This window comes from Ananas comosus, linkage group 3 (assembly GCF_001540865.1).
Source record: "Ananas comosus cultivar F153 linkage group 3, ASM154086v1, whole genome shotgun sequence".
Taxonomy (NCBI): Eukaryota; Viridiplantae; Streptophyta; class Magnoliopsida; order Poales; family Bromeliaceae; genus Ananas; species Ananas comosus.
Window position 1 is genome coordinate 14,878,390 of NC_033623.1, and position 13,282 is coordinate 14,891,671.

At 37.4% G+C, this 13,282-nt stretch overlaps 3 protein-coding genes across 3 annotated transcripts; 1 reads left to right on the forward strand and 2 right to left on the reverse strand.

The window, feature by feature from the left end:
* LOC109708293 lies at positions 2,784–6,339 on the forward strand. Its single transcript, XM_020229974.1, has 7 exons — positions 2,784–3,159; positions 3,589–3,658; positions 3,945–4,000; positions 4,499–4,574; positions 4,661–4,697; positions 5,670–5,784; positions 5,926–6,339. Exons 1-7 carry the CDS (start codon positions 2,876–2,878, stop codon positions 6,146–6,148), a joined length of 861 nt encoding a protein of 286 aa, XP_020085563.1. The 5' UTR covers positions 2,784–2,875; the 3' UTR covers positions 6,149–6,339.
* LOC109708143 (WAT1-related protein At5g47470-like) lies at positions 6,856–9,513 on the reverse strand. The gene is made up of 7 exons (XM_020229762.1): positions 9,076–9,513; positions 8,916–8,981; positions 8,596–8,712; positions 8,256–8,508; positions 7,929–8,090; positions 7,509–7,660; positions 6,856–7,197 (listed from the first exon to the last, which is right to left on the reverse strand). The coding sequence occupies exons 1-7, from the start codon at positions 9,471–9,473 to the stop codon at positions 7,050–7,052; spliced, it is 1,296 nt and encodes a 431-aa protein (XP_020085351.1). The 5' UTR covers positions 9,474–9,513; the 3' UTR covers positions 6,856–7,049.
* Positions 10,692–11,941, reverse strand: LOC109707168 (cyclin-U2-1-like). The gene is made up of 2 exons (XM_020228280.1): positions 11,412–11,941; positions 10,692–11,314 (listed from the first exon to the last, which is right to left on the reverse strand). The coding sequence occupies exons 1-2, from the start codon at positions 11,813–11,815 to the stop codon at positions 11,020–11,022; spliced, it is 699 nt and encodes a 232-aa protein (XP_020083869.1). The 5' UTR covers positions 11,816–11,941; the 3' UTR covers positions 10,692–11,019.

The following is a 13,282-nucleotide window of genomic DNA, read 5'->3' on the forward strand; positions in this document are numbered from 1 at the left end:
TTAGAATGATAGTAATTCTCAAGAATTAAGTGGGTGGTTGGTTGAATAGTATGATTTAATGGATGAAAATAATTAAAAGAGTAAATCTAGTGATAGAAAACTTAGTAGTATCAAATGTTTGGTGCTATCGATAGCATTGTAGTATTATATATATATATATATATCTATATTTATACTATATATAAAAGTGTATAGAAATTCCGACAATTAATGACAGACGGAATCCAAAAAGAAATAAAATAATATTCCTTACGAATAGTTATAATTAATTTGTTAAAAATATCTCAAATAAAAGTTCTTTTTATCGATTATTTTTCTTCTGCTCACATGAGCACATTTACTTGAAAATACATAATGAGATATTCGTCGAAGGCCAGTTTGAACTTGTTTTACTCAGGTAAGAAGAAAAGTTATAACCGCGATGCAGAACTTTAGCATGATTTGAAATCACTATCTGAATTTAAAATGATATAACATCATCTGAATATATATATATACTTAACAATATACTTACAATTGAGCATATGATGTTTTCACATTTCAGGATATGATCCTAAATTAATTCTTCCCAGGTGCAGAGAAATCTTGGACTTTTTATTCTTCCAAAAATGATGGTAACTTCCAAAAGCAAAAGCAAAAGCAAGTCATATGATGCAGTGCTTAATGCCAAAAGGGATTTAGATGCAACAATATTGAGTATAATTGAATAATGGTAATGCAGTGCCTTAATTATTATAAATAAACTAAATAGTACCTCTTGTGGTGCACGTTTAGAAATCATGCATGCAAATGAATAACCAACACTTAAATAATCAATTTTGTAGGTTTTGAAGGGATTAGAATTGATTGATTTCGCGAAGAAAATAGTACAACAAAAAAAAAAAAGATGATGGCGTGGTGATGAAGAGCTAAAAGATGTGCTACGGGCCACCATCGTGAGCGATAGAAAATACTTTGTTTTTATTTTGAGCACTTACTTAGCTTGAGCGAAAACTATCAATTAAACATTGCACTAACAAATTTAAAATTCTTCTTTATTTTTTTTTGTAGATGTCTACAGGCTACATACATACGCACTACTCACTCGAGTATGTAGAGAGAAGTACTTTCTAATTAAGTCCCTTAGGTAGCAGTGATGAGTTACTTAACTATTGAAAAGAATATTATTAATAAGATAAACTTCAACCCCCATATATATATATATATATATATATGGGGGTTGAAGTTTATCTTATTAATAATATTCTTTTCAATAGTTAAGTAACTCATCACTGCTACCTAAGGGACTTAATTAGAAAGTACTTCTCTCTACATACTCGAGTGAGTAGTGCGTATGTATGTAGCCTGTAGACATCTACAAAAAAAAATAAAGAAGAATTTTAAATTTGTTAGTGCAATGTTTAATTGATAGTTTTCGCTCAAGCTAAGTAAGTGCTCAAAATAAAAACAAAGTATTTTCTATCGCTCACGATGGTGGCCCGTAGCACATCTTTTAGCTCTTCATCACCACGCCATCATCTTTTTTTTTTTTGTTGTACTATTTTCTTCGCGAAATCAATCAATTCTAATCCCTTCAAAACCTACAAAATTGATTATTTAAGTGTTGGTTATTCATTTGCATGCATGATTTCTAAACGTGCACCACAAGAGGTACTATTTAGTTTATTTATAATAATTAAGGCACTGCATTACCATTATTCAATTATACTCAATATTGTTGCATCTAAATCCCTTTTGGCATTAAGCACTGCATCATATGACTTGCTTTTGCTTTTGCTTTTGGAAGTTACCATCATTTTTGGAAGAATAAAAAGTCCAAGATTTCTCTGCACCTGGGAAGAATTAATTTAGGATCATATCCTGAAATGTGAAAACATCATATGCTCAATTGTAAGTATATTGTTAAGTATATATATATATTCAGATGATGTTATATCATTTTAAATTCAGATAGTGATTTCAAATCATGCTAAAGTTCTGCATCGCGGTTATAACTTTTCTTCTTACCTGAGTAAAACAAGTTCAAACTGGCCTTCGACGAATATCTCATTATGTATTTTCAAGTAAATGTGCTCATGTGAGCAGAAGAAAAATAATCGATAAAAAGAACTAAAACTAAACAAAAGAAAACACTTTTTTTTTTTTTCAGATCTCGTTTGGTTTTGTTCATGAATCCCTAAATAGTGAAAACTGAAATTTCTAGTTTGATTACCGATTGTATCTAGCATAATTGGCTAAGAATTTAATGTTTAGTATTCGGGATCTCAAGTTCAAAATCTAATTATTTTAGTGTTTTAACTGACTTTTTTTTAATAAAAATATGCCGTCGCAGAAAAATTTTGATTCCGATTAGTCCCCCTTTGATCTGCCCCCCTTCACTTTCTCTCTCAGATCTCCACAGCTGCTCCCGCCATCAACACCGCCGCGAACTGTTTTTTTTTTTTTTTTTTCCTCCCCTCTGTTTGCTTTTTGCATGGAGTGATTTATTTGAATTATTCAAACAGTATATTTCGTTGAATTTGTTTATTTTTTCGTATATCATAGATTTAATTCACATTTGATTACGTAGAAAATATTTGAAAAAAAATTATCTTTCTACTTAGAGAAACAGTACAGTCGACTTGAAATAGCCTCTAAAAAAAAGAAAGAGAGAGCAGTTACTGTATAGAGCCCTGCATTAATGTGGGCCACATTGGGTTATTGGATCAATGGCCCAGCGCAGGCCTATTTTGAGCCCCTCTAATTCACATCTCTTCCAACTAAAAAGGCCCGTATTTATACAACTCCGTTTCCTTGTCGTCCTCTTCCTGCGATTCCGCACTATAATCGTCGTCGTCGTCGTTGTCGTCGTCGTCGTCTCTCCGACGAGGTCGCCATGGACGAGGTTGCGTTAGCTGTGGAGGGCCTGAAAAGGGAATGGGACGAAACCGCGGCGCAAATCCGAGAGCGGATCGCGGCGATCGAGGGTTGCGGGAGATCCGGGAGGGGGACGGAGGAGGCGAACTCGCTCCCGCGGTTGAACGCCTCGGCGCAGGACGGGCTCGCCTCGCTCAGATCGATGCAGTGCAAGCTCGATCTCCTCGCCCAGCAGTTGCCCACACCAGACGAGGTGCAGCGTGGCCAATCCACTCTAGAGTCCTGGAAGGAACAGTACAACAAGTATGTTTGTTCCTCTTGCAAATCATTTTTATTATTTTCCCTTTTTTTCTTCAAGATCCTAGTGAATTTTGGCTCGTTGACACTCTTAATCGTTGGAAATTTGGAAGGGGAAAAAGAAAAACCAACCCTAATTTTTGCGAGATTTTCGGGCTAATTATGGTCCGTGACACTCATTTGGCCCTTACAATTTCATGTTTATCCCTTTCCTTTCTGAATCGTAAGATAAATTTGAACAAATTTAGGGGGGTTTGAGTGGGGTGGCTGATTGAAACGGATTGAGAGTTCGTATAGTTTTTCTTTTAAGTTTTTAAAGTTCGGGTCAATAAGTATAATCCGGCCGAAGTTTGTTTAATCAGGTCCAACATTTCTATTTTTTTTTCTTTTTTCATGGATTAATTTCTCACATTTTTCCTATGTTGATGTTTGTAGGCTGCATATGAGCTTGAGGAATGCGAATCTGCAGGCGAAACAGAACATCAGGAAAGCTGCTCAAGAAGAAGTACGTTTCTCTCTTCTTAAACCTGGAAATCATGAGACGCCGCGTATTGAGATGCATGATGTCATTTTACGTCCACCACTAAGTTTTGGAGTATAATTTTGTCCATGTGCATCTTAATCGTATGTCTGGGTTACTCACTTTTGTTCACTATTGTTGAATTTTACACTGGGATATGCCCGTGTGATTTAATTGTGTAGTCCAATGAAATTGTTTATTTCATTCTTCATTCTTCCATCGGAGTATCTAAGATCATTCTAATTATTGGTATCAAACTCTTTTTTAACAGAGAGAGCTGCTTTTAGGAGGTGGGGAAGAGTCTACCATCCGCAGACGTAATTTACAGTACGTTGAGCTGTCAAGTGAAAATTTTTCCATTTAAAATTACAACATTTAGATGTTCATGTAGTCCGAACGAATGTTTTTTGCGGAAGCCGTCCTTTACTTGGTCTTTGAATTTTACAAACCTGTTGATTTGGATTATTTCTACTACCAGAACAATTCCCGTTGTTTATGGCGGTTGGTACGCAATGTCGCTTGTTAATAACCATTCTCGGAATGCTAAAAATATTCAACAATAGCAACAGCTCTAATGCTGACTGTCAGCTATAAAATGATTTTAACGGTTCATTGCGGAAATTCAAAGTAGAAGGTCCTTAATACCCGGTAGTCCTGATGATCTCCATCATAGGCTTCATTTAGGGTGATTTTGAGAATTTAGTTGCTGAAAAAATTGCTAGATACTCAGTTCAATAGTAGGTAGTTTTGGTAGAAAAATGCTCTCTTTGGCTTCTTGTTACCAAGTGAGAAACCATGATTAGCATTTAATCGATGCTTATTTAGGACAAAGGCCGGGATGACTTCTGCTGCAGAAAGTATCACTGAGAGCCTCCGCCGGACTCGTCAGCTGATGGTTCAGGTAAAATAAGCTCTGCGAGCTCTCCTTGAAATTTTATAATCTTTGATCTTTCTCAGGGTTAGTATTAATCTTAAATGCTTTTGCAGGAGGTGGAAAGAAGTTCTAGCACATTAGCAACCTTTGGTATGACTCCTCCTTTTGCTAAGTAGATTTACTTGCTAGTCACATGCTTCCATGAAAGTAATATTAGCTTGCTGTGGTTTCTCATGGTTTGGTTAAAGAAGATCTTATAGCATGGATGTATTGATTATGTAATCCGGAAGCAGATAAGCGCTGTTTCCTTGGAAGAGAATGAGAGGAAATTTTTTGTAGGTTGGAAAAAGGCTTTGGAAGCACCATGACTATTTCCTTCAATCATGTATGAGATTTGCCTGGAGAAGTTCAGCAAGCTTCCTTTGCCAAATGACTTAATAATTTCTCAAATTTTATATTCAGGATTCCTAATAGAATGTATGGTGCCCAGTGGCGAGTACTATTGGATTTCAATATTGTGCAAATTGATTAGTATCTGATGTTAATGCTCCATGCAATTAATGAGGATGATTGTGTCTCATGCCTACAAGTATATCTATTCAACTTAGACTTTCTGGTTCTTCAATCTTTGTAGAACTATTGCATATCTCGGAATTACAGATCCAAGTTGATGATAAATTTAACTTTGGGAAACCTAGCAGCGTAGAGGAGCTACTTGTTTGTAATTTGGTATGTATTAATTGAATAAGAAGATAGAAAATAAGAAACAAACTATTTGCTGTATTTCAAAGTTTACAATGGGAAGAGTCTGTGGAGAACACCTCAAAATGGACTATCAAGAAGAAATGTGTGAAAGAAGGCATTCCTAGATAGTAACAGTTCCATGACTTTATAATATGTCATTGATTGGACATAATTCAAACTTCCTAGGCTTGAGCTGTCTGCTGTTTATCTCTCCTATTTTACTTGATAGGCCTAAGATCTTCTTTTGCAACTCATGTTAAGACAGCTCATTTTCTTATGCATTTGAAAGTTGGCGATAATGTTCAGTTTTATATTTTACGACTATTGAACCACAGTTAACTGCTGCACTTTTGTCTTGCATTCTTTTTTATTTATCAGAGGAATCAACAAGTGTCCTAAGGAAGGCTGAGAGCGAGTACAAAGGGCATCGCTCTTTGCTGATGCGTACCCGCCGCTTGCTCTCCACAATGCAGCGTCAGGATGTTATTGACAGGTGAGCGTCTTTCAATTTTTCATAAGTCAAGTTTATGCATGCAGCTGACAATTTTTTATAGTGAGAAGATACTTTAATCAGAGCTCAGTTTATGGGTCGCATCTGCAATCAACATGACTAACTGTCATTTCCATGTAACAGGGTCATTCTGGTAATTGGGTTTCTCATATTCTTGTCTGTGGTGTTGTATGTTGTCTCGAAAAGGATTGGCTTGTTGACGTTACAAAGGAAACTTGTGGCTGCTATTAGATCAGGTTCAATAGCAAATGAACATGTCATTCAAGATGTCCAGAGATTGGCAGTGGGAACCCAGGATAATGCAGTTCCTCATGCGGAAATTCCACATGTCTATGATGAACTATGAATAGGTGATTTCAACAGTTATTGGATTTATGAATATTTCCTCTGTAGGCAGTTTAAAAATTATGCAGGCACCTTTTTGTACATGAGAAGGCTTGTATCCTGTAATACATAACATCTAGGCAGTTTAATCAAATTGGTATCTCTCGTTGAGCATCTGTATGATATCCTCATAGTCTGATGCCTATTCTTTCATATGAGAGTGGCAAACTTTCGGGATTTGTACACAAACAAATCCCTGCTTTGCAGTAACATTTTTTACTCCTAATTATATTATCTCTATAAAACCTTTTATTCTAAGTGTTTTCGAAATGAAAGCATCTGCTGTGTTTCTATGGAAGAGCTGGATTTTCTGTTATTTTTCGCTTTCTTCAGGTATATATCGTGTGATAGTGAACCTTTTTCTGCTTTCCTTCCACTCCTTTTGATGATTAGACGCGACATAATACCCTAGCTAGTAGGATAAGTTGGATGATGAAGCAACTTGGTTCTTTTGACCAAAAATGTTGCTTCCTGTGTGCATTAAAGTTCGTCATACTAGTATTTCTCTCAGCATGGCCACAATATGCTTTTCTTCTCACTTTGCCCTCTTAAATTAATCGAACTCGTGGTGTAGAAAGTGTTTTTAGATATCTACATTGTTCGATTCTGTAAGGTGATAACATTGTACATATCTGGCTCTTGCAATTCTCTGCAGTTTCTGAACTATGTTTGGGGTTCTCTTATTTCGTTGCATTCGCTAATTGACTGTTACAATACAAAAGCTTCCGCAAAGGGAATTCCAAAAATCAAAATCATAAGTTATATGATCATTCCTTAAAAAAGGGGGAAAAAAAATACTTACATGATATTTCTTAACAGTAAGTGAAATGAGCAACTATGAGGGAAAAACTACAGTACAAGTTTTACGACAGAAGCGGTTTTTCGATGTCCTCAGTTTGCTGTGTTAATACTGTTGAAGTCTCTTCTGAGGTAGGAAGAAGTAATCCTTCTTTCTTCTTTGCCCACAAAACTATGTACAGACCGAAAAATAGAACTAGTATTCCTGCTAAGCTGCAGCAGAACATACCGAGTTAGTCGATATTGATCAGAAGCGTTATGATTAATATTTTCTTTTTGACTTGTAGGTCTCTTTATTTGGTTGGAGACAGAAAAGAGGAAGAGAAAAGAATGTTTCAGCTTTTCAGTTTGGAATGAGACTCAAAAAATAAAGATAACTGGAGAGAAAATAAACACTATTAAAGACCCATTTTTATTTCTCTTCATTTCTCTACTTTATTTTCTCCTCTCCTATTATTCTCACCCAATCACAAAGAAAATAAAATTCCAATGATCTTCTTATTAGATGTGATTTACATTCATACCTTCCTGGTTGTATGACTTGCCCTAAAAAAATTGCTGAGAGGATTGCTGTACCCACAGTTTGAGTGGGGCTAAACATGGAGACAATCACTGGCCCCTTCCTCTTCACAGCCCACGTTTGAAATGCAACACATACAGAGCTCATCATGCTCCCCTGCATAATATACCATAACATGAAAAAGGTGAATTGCGCTGAGTTTTACTTTTGGTCCCCGGTTAATTTAGCTGTATGCTTTTGAAACTATTCCATTTTAGTCCTCGCTGTTACTTAAATTTGTATCATTCATTGAGTTGCAGTATTTTCTCGACTTAAAAGTTATACAATCAGTCAAAAAGTATCAGATAGATGAAGGATCATTTTCAGCAAAATGATTTTCCAGTAAAGAAAGAAACTAAAGTGAAAGTAACATGTTCTTCAATACCAAAAGAATCAGGGCAACAACGCTTGTGAGGCTGATGACCGGAGATCCCATCTCTATTCTCCCTTCACTTATAATTTGTGCGATTGCAGTGAGAACTGCGCCTATCATCGATGTTACGGCACATAATGTGAACGGTGCAGGGAAATGTACCATGGTTGCGGCCTGTAGTAATTGCAACAAATTCATGTTTAAGCTCCACTTATAGAACTGATTATTTTAAAATGCATCTATTCCTGATGGATTAAAAACAACGCGGGCATAAATTCTATGAATCAAATTGTAGTGAGGTTTCAAGGAGACCAGGATATCGATCGATCGATAAATAACCTGCAGAACAGTGTTACAGGAAACGACGAGGACTGCGGCGAGAAGACACCCGCAGCCTACGACCCATTCGTGATAGACGGTTTGAGGCGCCAGTCCGCTGCTGCTCGCAACCGGAGATCTCGGAGCTGCGTGAACTGGTGAAGTTGAAGAAGGGCTTTGTAGGAAGCTCATAGTTATGGCTCCACCCAAGCATAACAAGGTGCCCAGTATCTTGACTCTTGTGTACAAACACTTCATGTCAACCTTCTCAAACCTGCATAATATGAATATCTGATCAGTTAAATGCGTACAGGACAATACTGTATATATTTAGTAGAATCTGCGGATCTTTATAGTTAACCTGAGACACGCGGCGATGACGAAGATGAAGCCCGGAGCTAAGTTGGGCATGGCGGCGGCAATGGCTGGTGATGTCTTCTTCATCCCCAGCAGCATGAGACCTTGGAATGCCGTCACCCTGAAACAAATATTATGTTTTTAGCAATCGTTAAATTTGAAATTCTAAACAAAAGTTAATGTTTTCGAAGATGACTCATATTAACACTTCATGGTAATATGTACTTTCAAATAAAACCATATTATTAAAATTATAGTATAAAACTACAACATTTGTAAGAAACAAATGCACGTTTGTTCATGCGAAATAAGCAAATTCCTTACCCTCCCAGAGCGAGCAACGCGAATTGAGCCATCAACATGGGGCTTATTCTTGAAGGCCATTTCTTCCTACGTAAAAAATTGCACAAGCATATACATATAGCAAAAAACCAACAAAGTATTACAAATTAAAAACTAGCTAATCGTTAAATTATATAAGTACTTTTCGAAGGCGACGGCGAAGGGGAAGGTGAAGACGGAGGTGGCCAAGCTCCCGAAGGCGACGAGGAAGAGTGGGTTGAGGCCGAGGGAGAGGATGGGGGCGAGGAGGACCATGTAGGCGGCGCCGATGAGCTGCACCGCGACAAGGCCGCAGATGATGAGGGAGTCCTCCAAGAACCCACAGCCACTCCCGAATGGGGAGGGGGACGCGGAGGCGAAGGCGAAGGCGAAGGATCCTCCTCCCGGGATGTTGTTCCTCGCCTCCCGCGGGGAGTCACGGTGCGCCGACCCCCCCGGCAGCGACCGCCGCCTCGTTGGCAGCCCCACGATGGCGCCCCCGGAGAGCGGGGAGGAGGGGAGGGGAGGATAGGGGAGATAGCCTTCGGTATATTCGTTCATGCCGCAATTCCCTCTCTCTCTCTCTCTCTCGGACACAGTTACTCTCTCTCTCTCTTCCTTTCTCTAACTAACTTGCGGTTTGAAAAACCGTTGGATACCAGTTTTTCTCGTGGAACGAGTTGGGAAAAAGTTACTGAGAAGGCCAGGTCCACCACGCCGGTCGATGAACCGATTCATAATATTTCTCATACCTTAAATTTTAAAATCTAAAAATCTAAAAATAAATCATTCCATTGTAAATGATCCTGCATGAAAAACCCGAAAGAATGGACTACTCTGTGCTGGGAATGATGTAAGTGTAATTCGGTGTAAATCAAGTCTACTAGAAATAGAAATTTTGATTTCACTGCTAATCATATTAAAATCATGAGACCTATCATTGCGCCATAAACTGCATTTCGATTATTTTGACAGTAGTTCTCGAGAAACTGAGCTCACAATCTGAGCTTTGCAGTGACTAATGACTAAGCTAATTTTTTTTTTCTTTATAAATTAAATTTGTTGGCGAATTATAATCACAACGAGGAGAGCATGCCACATAAAAATGAACTAAACAGGGATTAATGGATGCTAAACAATGGGAGTAATGGGCCGGCCCACAACTTGATTGGACTTGTACACACAGCGGAAGTGGGCTAGTCCGGGTCCTCACACTTGTGAATATTTTTAGAGTGGGCCGGCCCATTATGGCAGCTTATTGGTGGAGGTAAATGGGTTGGGCCTATGTATGTGTCGTTGTACACCGCTTTTCTCGGATGGTGCTGCCGAGATGGAAACAAGCCATTGAATTTTAGACAGCATATAGTAGCAACCGTACTGCAGTTGTAAGTTGTAACTACATATAAATATAAATTCGGTATTTGATTTGATATATTTAACTCCAACTTTTGTAGTAGAAACTATAGAAAAAGATTCAACTGTAGCAGTTAGAACTACATCCAAATACCTCCTGATTATTTTTTAAATAAAAAATATTTTTTAAAAAAAATTGGAGGTAATATCTTTATCATATATATAAAATAATAAAATTTAAAAAATTATTTCTCAACTACATATTACCAAACAAATTATTTAGTTGCAGCGCTTTCAATTACATCCAACCAAATAGGATGCATGTAGTTGCAACTGCTGAATTTACAACTGAATGCATCTCCAACTATACTATATTTATAATTATATCAAACGAAACTGTCCCTTAATGTCACACAACGCAGGGACTGAATTACTCAAATAAAATTACATTGATTGATCTCATATTATATATATATATATTCCTTAAAAATTCGCCACTTTATGGCTTCATATAAAGTGATTAATTTATTTCAATTTATTTACAATATGACCTAAAAAAGAATTATTATTATTATTGTAATAAAATAAAAAAAAAAAGGTTCTTCACACATTTTATCGCTTCGCTAACATGTGGACCATAGAACCGTGACCTATCAAGGTCTGATCATAAACACGTCCAGCTGGCGAGCGCTGACGTGGCAATCTGCTTAGCTGGGGCCGTGGTTTGAAGCCGCTGCCGCATTAATTTTCTGCGCTACGGGACTCGAGCGAGCTGGTTCAATTCTCCGCTGCTGGCTGTTGTTGTGTTTCTCTCCCGCGAAGTGATCATTTCCCCGCCGCACATAATACGCGCCTTCATGAGCCACCTCTCGATCTGATACCCGCCTCCGAAACTCACTTCCCTCTCCAAGTGCCTGCAGTAGCTCTCGAACACGCTCACGCTCACGTTCAGCTTAAACCCCATCAAGAACAGCAACTCCACTTCCAACCCGTTCAATTCCTGCGTTTCCAATCCCCCGATCTTCGCGAAGTAAGAGTTCGGATAGTTCCTGCTTCCGGCAGATCATCGATGATCATTCCATCGCTGAATTTAATTTAAAAATTTTAAAAATTTTGAAAAACTTCGGAGAGATCTAGAGATCTTACATGTCCTCGACGAATTTCGAAGCCACCATAATGGAAGTAGTGAGAATCCGATGAACATTCGTGGACACGATTCGGAACCCTGGGTTGGACCTGCACAGCCGGTCCATGTACACGTACGCCACGACGTAGATCGGCGGCGACACGCGGGCGTAGCGGAAGATCCTCTCCAAGAACGAACTGATGCTCATGTCGAGAACCCTGTCGCATTCGAAAACGCGGGCTCTCGCGTCGTCGGAGCCCGCGTCCCCTCCGCCGCGCCTCTCGCTCCGCGCAATTGCGCGCTCCAGAAGCGAGGCGAGGACGGAGATCACTAACGGCGTTCGCGGCGCTGCGTCGTCGGCCGCGAACCCGTAGAGATCACTTCTTAGCCTAGTGGGAGAGATTGAAATGATATCAGAGCCCATTGTAAGCGAGATTGGTTAAGTAAGATATTTAGATGCCGTGATTGCTACATCCATATACATGTATGAGAGAGAAGGAATTAATAGAGAGATAAAAAAGCGGGGGTGTGACATTTATTTACAAATGGAAGGAAATGAGAGGTAACGAAACGAAATGATGTATTAATGATAGGATGGAGATACGGAGTTGGTTGGGATGTGAGAAAACGACAACAAAATGGACCTTTCCTGCACCTTCCTTCAAAGCATTTATATATATATTTATGCTCTTTAATATATTTTTTTCTCTCTCAGAAAAAAAATATTTTTTTATTTATTTGATAACATATATTTGTTTATTTATTTATGAGCTATTTATGTTTAGATAGATGCGTTCCACCGAAGGTGCTGTTAAGAGGCCCGACTCATGTGGGTTGGAGTTGGTAGTACGGACAAAGTTTCTATAATGTGTCACTCATGCAACGCTTCTTTTTTTTTTCTTCTTTTGCTTTTCCCCATGGTACCCGAATAATAAGAAATATTTTTGAATAATTTATTCAGAATAAAAGATAAAAAAATTAAATTTATACTCCTTAAAAAAAGCCTTATTATTTATAATTTTGTAGAATAACATATTTTATCTATAAAATAATTTATTTTTAAAAAAATAATTCAAAATTCAAATATATTATTCTAAATTCTAAATATTCGGTCTTTTTTTTTCATTCTAAATATGTTATTCTATTAATTAACACCGCCTCTTCCGCTACTTGCTTGCTCATGAGGGATCCATTTGTAACATTGCTATAGAACTTTGGCATATTCTGGTACATTGAATTAATAATTTTCTAAATATCTGGCTCAAGTTGTAGTATGGTGGTAAAGTGTTCAAATAGCATTATATATATATATATATGCTATATTTTGGCTAAACATTATCACCACATTTGGCAATCCCAAAAGTTAAGAATTTATAGGAGTTAAAAATCTAAGTTTCCTAACTTGCTCTGTTTGGCAATACTACTTTGTATGATTTCAGTTTGTTCGGAAAGGTTTGGTGAAATTTTTTAAAATAAAATCAAACTCCAAAATTAAAATACAAACACAATTTAATAAAACAAGTTTCTTAGATTTGATTCCAAATACAATATGCATTTTCCATATCAGAATTTTTCTTTATATATATATATATATATATATATAGTGATAGTGTAGGGCTACTATGCTATCGGAAGCATAGCGAATCGGATGCTTCCAACTTTTTAACCATTGGATCAAAAATTATACGATTGAGATGATTGCGGTTTCTCTGGGGTTGAGTAGTACCCCTAAGATTGAGTGGTCCCCACAAGTTAATAGTATTAATCCAAATGTTAGAAATGATTAAAAGAGTTGATCTAAGGGCTAAAAAATCGGAAGCATCAGATTCTCTGATTCTGATAGTATAGTAGCTTTACTCTATATATATATATATATATATATATGGCTCTT

Excerpts from the sequence above, each read along its gene's own strand:
- LOC109708293 (XM_020229974.1), top strand. The coding sequence starts at position 2,876 with ATGGACGAGGTTGCGTTAGCTGTGGAGGGCCTGAAAAGGGAATGGGAC. Across the intron at positions 3,160-3,588 it reads TGGAAGGAACAGTACAACAA|GCTGCATATGAGCTTGAGGA; the intron begins GTATGTTTGTTC and ends TGATGTTTGTAG. Across the intron at positions 4,001-4,498 it reads ATCCGCAGACGTAATTTACA|GACAAAGGCCGGGATGACTT; the intron begins GTACGTTGAGCT and ends ATGCTTATTTAG.
- LOC109708143 (XM_020229762.1), bottom strand. The coding sequence starts at position 9,473 with ATGAACGAATATACCGAAGGCTATCTCCCCTATCCTCCCCTCCCCTCC. Across the intron at positions 8,982-9,075 it reads TTCGCCGTCGCCTTCGAAAA|GAAGAAATGGCCTTCAAGAA; the intron begins GTACTTATATAA and ends TTTTTTACGTAG. Across the intron at positions 8,091-8,255 it reads CCTGTAACACTGTTCTGCAG|GCCGCAACCATGGTACATTT; the intron begins GTTATTTATCGA and ends CAATTACTACAG.
- LOC109707168 (XM_020228280.1), bottom strand. The coding sequence starts at position 11,815 with ATGGGCTCTGATATCATTTCAATCTCTCCCACTAGGCTAAGAAGTGAT. Across the intron at positions 11,315-11,411 it reads TCGAAATTCGTCGAGGACAT|GAACTATCCGAACTCTTACT; the intron begins GTAAGATCTCTA and ends TGCCGGAAGCAG.